Source organism: Lepidothrix coronata, unplaced genomic scaffold (assembly GCF_001604755.1).
Source record: "Lepidothrix coronata isolate B3197 unplaced genomic scaffold, Lepidothrix_coronata-1.0 Scaffold281, whole genome shotgun sequence".
NCBI lineage: Eukaryota > Metazoa > Chordata > Aves > Passeriformes > Pipridae > Lepidothrix > Lepidothrix coronata.
Genome location: NW_016690461.1, coordinates 618,594 through 622,183, shown reverse-complemented (window position 1 = coordinate 622,183; position 3,590 = coordinate 618,594). Strand labels below are relative to the sequence as shown.

The 3,590-nt window shown below is 62.9% G+C and overlaps 1 protein-coding gene across 1 annotated transcript in view; it reads left to right on the top strand.

Annotated features, from left to right (window-relative positions):
• ACVRL1 (activin A receptor like type 1) overlaps positions 1-2,458 on the top strand; it is a 9,299-nt gene extending 6,841 nt beyond the window's left edge. The window contains exons 8-10 of the mRNA XM_017836655.1: positions 416-613; positions 1,729-1,859; positions 1,954-2,458. Of these exons, the coding sequence (XP_017692144.1) occupies positions 416-613; positions 1,729-1,859; positions 1,954-2,088 (464 nt within the window). The 3' untranslated portion in view covers positions 2,089-2,458. The remainder of the gene's footprint in view (positions 1-415; positions 614-1,728; positions 1,860-1,953) is intronic.
• Positions 2,459-3,590: the final 1,132 nt, after the last annotated feature.

The following is a 3,590-nucleotide window of genomic DNA, read 5'->3' as shown; positions in this document are numbered from 1 at the left end:
GTAGTACCCAGGGATGTGGTACCCCAGGGATGTGGTGCTCCAGGGATGTGGTACCCCAGGGATGTGGTACCCCAGGGATGTGGTGCTCCAGGGATGTGGTACCCCAGGGATGTGTGACCCAGGGATGTGTGACCCAGAGATGTGGTACCCCGGGGATATGTGACCCAGGGATGTGGTACCCCAGGGATGTGGTACCCCAGGGATATGTGACCCAGGGATATGGTACCCCAGGGATGTGGTACCCTGGGATGTGTGACCCAGGGATGTGCTGCCCCACAGATGCAACATCCCGGGACACAGCACCAGCACAGCACTGACCGAGGCCAACATCCCGGCCTTTTACAGTTAAACTGGAAGATCTTAAAGGTCCTTCCCATCCCCAATGACTGTGATTCTGTCCCGTCCCCCCCCCCAGGACTGGCTGTCATGCACTCCCAGGGCAGTGACTACCTGGACATCGGCAACAACCCCCGGGTGGGCACCAAGCGCTACATGGCCCCCGAGGTGCTGAGCGAGCAGATCCGCACCGACTGCTTCGAGTCCTACAAGAAGACGGACATCTGGGCCTACGGGCTGGTGCTCTGGGAGATCACCCGGCGCACAGTGGTGAACGGTGGGTGGATCCCAGCCCGGCGGCTCCGCTCGCTCCCGGCTCCCCGGGCGAGGCTCTGCTCGCTCGCTCTGTCCTTCCCTCCTTCTCTTGGTGCCTTTTTTTTTTTTTTTCCTCCTTTCCTTCGCCCAGCAGATTAGCTGTAAATTATAAACACTGTAATCTAGTGTCAGCACCCGGCTCCCTGATTAAAGGGCCCATTAGGCTCAATCAGTGCTTTGTTTGTTCAGCGCTGATTAGAAAACAAGCAGCTCCCGAGCTCTGCCTGGAAAGCGGCCACGGCCGGGACCTTCGGCCGCTGGGGCTTGGCTTGGGAACTCGGGAATGGGGACAGGGATGAGGTCCCCCCGCGCCGGGGAGGAACCTCCTCGGGGCTGCCCGGCCAGCGCTGCTCATCAGGCAAAGCCCATTAGAAGCATTAATTAAATGGTGGGTGCTGGCGGGTGAGGGATGAGGTCCCCCCAGGCACAGTCTGGCCAGGATAATCTCATTTACGGCCCCAGGGCTCCCTCAGATTACACATTTACTCCGAATTACCCCGGCCATGTGCAGGGACGACCTTCAGCCAGCTGGGTTTAACCCTTCCAGAATCCCTCCCCCTCCAGGACGGCCTCAGGGCATCAGGGATGGGGGGCTCCAGGGGACCCCGAGGTCTGGGGGCTACGCCTTGGGGTGCAGGGAGCTGGCGAGGGCTCGGGGCATCCCACAGAGGTTAAACCCTGCGGGGACACGGACATATGGAGGCACTAAGCTGAGATTAGCTGGGCCAGCTGGCCCTGGGGTGATGGCTGGAGGTGGTGGCAGTGCTGGGGGCTGGAGCTGGTGCTGGGGGCTGGAGCTGGTGCTGAGGGCTGGAGCTGGTGCCGGAGCTGGCGTTCATGGTGGGGCTGGGGCTGGATTAGTGTCAAGGCTGGAGCTGGTGCCGGAGCCACCAGCAGTGCCAGAGCCGTGCACGCCGTGGGCACCATCACCGGCACATCCCACCGGCGATTCCCCCCATGCCCCCCAAGGCAGGGAGCAGCTCAGCCACGCCAGACCCTCCGGGCACCCCGTGATGCACAGGATGGGGGTGACCCCCCCGCCCGCCCCCACCCCTCACGCCGCCCCCCTTCCCGCAGGAATCGTGGAGGAGTATCGGCCACCCTTCTTCGACGCCGTCCCCAGCGACCCCAGCTTCGAGGACATGAAGAAGGTGGTGTGTGTGGACCAGCAGACCCCCGTGATCCCCAACCGCCTCTTCTCCGACTCGGTGAGTCCCGGGGGGCCGCCCCCCTCCCACCCTGGGCCAGACCTTCGCCCCCCGTTAAACCCTTCCATTTATCCCTCTTTTTGTGCCTCCCCAGGTTCTGTCGGCGCTGGCGAGGGTCATGAAGGAGTGCTGGTACCAGAGCCCCTCCGCCCGCCTCACCGCCCTGCGCATTAAAAAGACGCTGAAGAAGCTGAACAATTCCCTGGAAAAGCCAAAGCCGGAGCAGTGAGAGCCGGGAACACGCCAGAGCCGCTCACGGGCTGCACCGGGGACTGCGGCGAGGCCGATGTCGGGATAGCTCCGGTCTCAGAGGGGTTTTGCTCACAGCCCCCGCCTCTCCCACCCCTCCTTGGAGCCATTTGGATTTGCAAAGACCGAAAAAAATAGGAAAAAAAAAAAAAAACCAAACCACAGGAGGAATCTTCCAGTCGGTTATAAAAATACCCCCCCGGATCCGTCATCCGACGCCGGCGCGTCTCATCTGCCCGGCGGGGAGGGCAGCGGGTGCCTGGGGCCGGTGGCACACCCTGAGGCCCCCCGGCTGGACACCACCACGAGGGGCACCGAGGACAGAACCGTCCCCTGCTGCTGCACCCTGAGCCCGCGGGGCACCCACCCAGCGCTGGCACCGCCCTGGCACCAGTTCCAGCCCCGGAGCTGCCCAGACCTGCCCGCCCGGCGCTGGTAGCGGGAACGCCGCGGGCTCGGCGGCGGCGGCGGCAGGAATTCCCCGGCAGGGCTGCGGTGCCCGGCGCGCCTCTCGCCGAAGGAGAGGGATGGATTTCACTGGGAAAGGATGGTCCAAGGGCGGCATCGCCCCGGTCACGCCGGATCCGCACCCTGGCACGTCGTGGGGCTCCCCAGGATGAGGAGCTGCTGGCGTCAAGCACGGCCTGAGCACCCCTCCGAGGTGGGGGTCCCGTGGCGGCCTGATCCTTCCCTGCCCAGCAGCCGGCACCCCCTTCCCAAAGAAGTGCCCTTTTGGGTCTTTGCCAGAGTTTTGGTGTTTTCCGAGGTGTTCCGGCTCCATCCCGCGTCGCTCGCCGCCATCCCAAAACCCGCCCCGCGCTCCAGGCCGTTCAGACACGACCAGGACGGGACGCTCAGCAGGGCCAGCTTTGCTCCATAACTATTTAATTATTAAGATTTAATATATTTAATAAAGTGTAAAGCTATTTTATCGCCTAAGAGCTGCCAAACCTCCCGCGCCAGGCACTGGGCACCGCGGCAGGATGGGCCCCGGAGCTCCTGCCCGGCTCCATTTGTGGCTTCACCTCCAAGTATCCAATGGATCTGTCAGATCCTGCGACAAACCTGGCTTCGGCCTTGTGCCAACCCTTTCCCGGTGCCCATGAGGGGCTGGGGCTGCTCCAGGGGGCTCCCTTGGAATCGTCTTGGTCTGAGCCCAGTTAGGGACTGGGAGGAACTGGGCAGCAACGGGCAGCTGCTGGTTGTGGGTGGGGGACGAGGGGACGTGGGGCTGGGCAGGGCAGGGGTTGGGGTGCCCTGCCTGGGGTTTGGGGTGCCCTGCCTGGGGTTTGGGGTTCTCTGGCCAGGTTTTGGGGTGCCCTGCCCAGGGTGGCTGAGTCCCCAGGCAGATTGCACATACACACACACACATCAGGCATGCACACACACAAATCACGCTTGAACACACACAGCATGTATGTACAGACGTCATACATGATCCCACACACAGAAGTCACGCTTGAACATACACGAATCACGCTT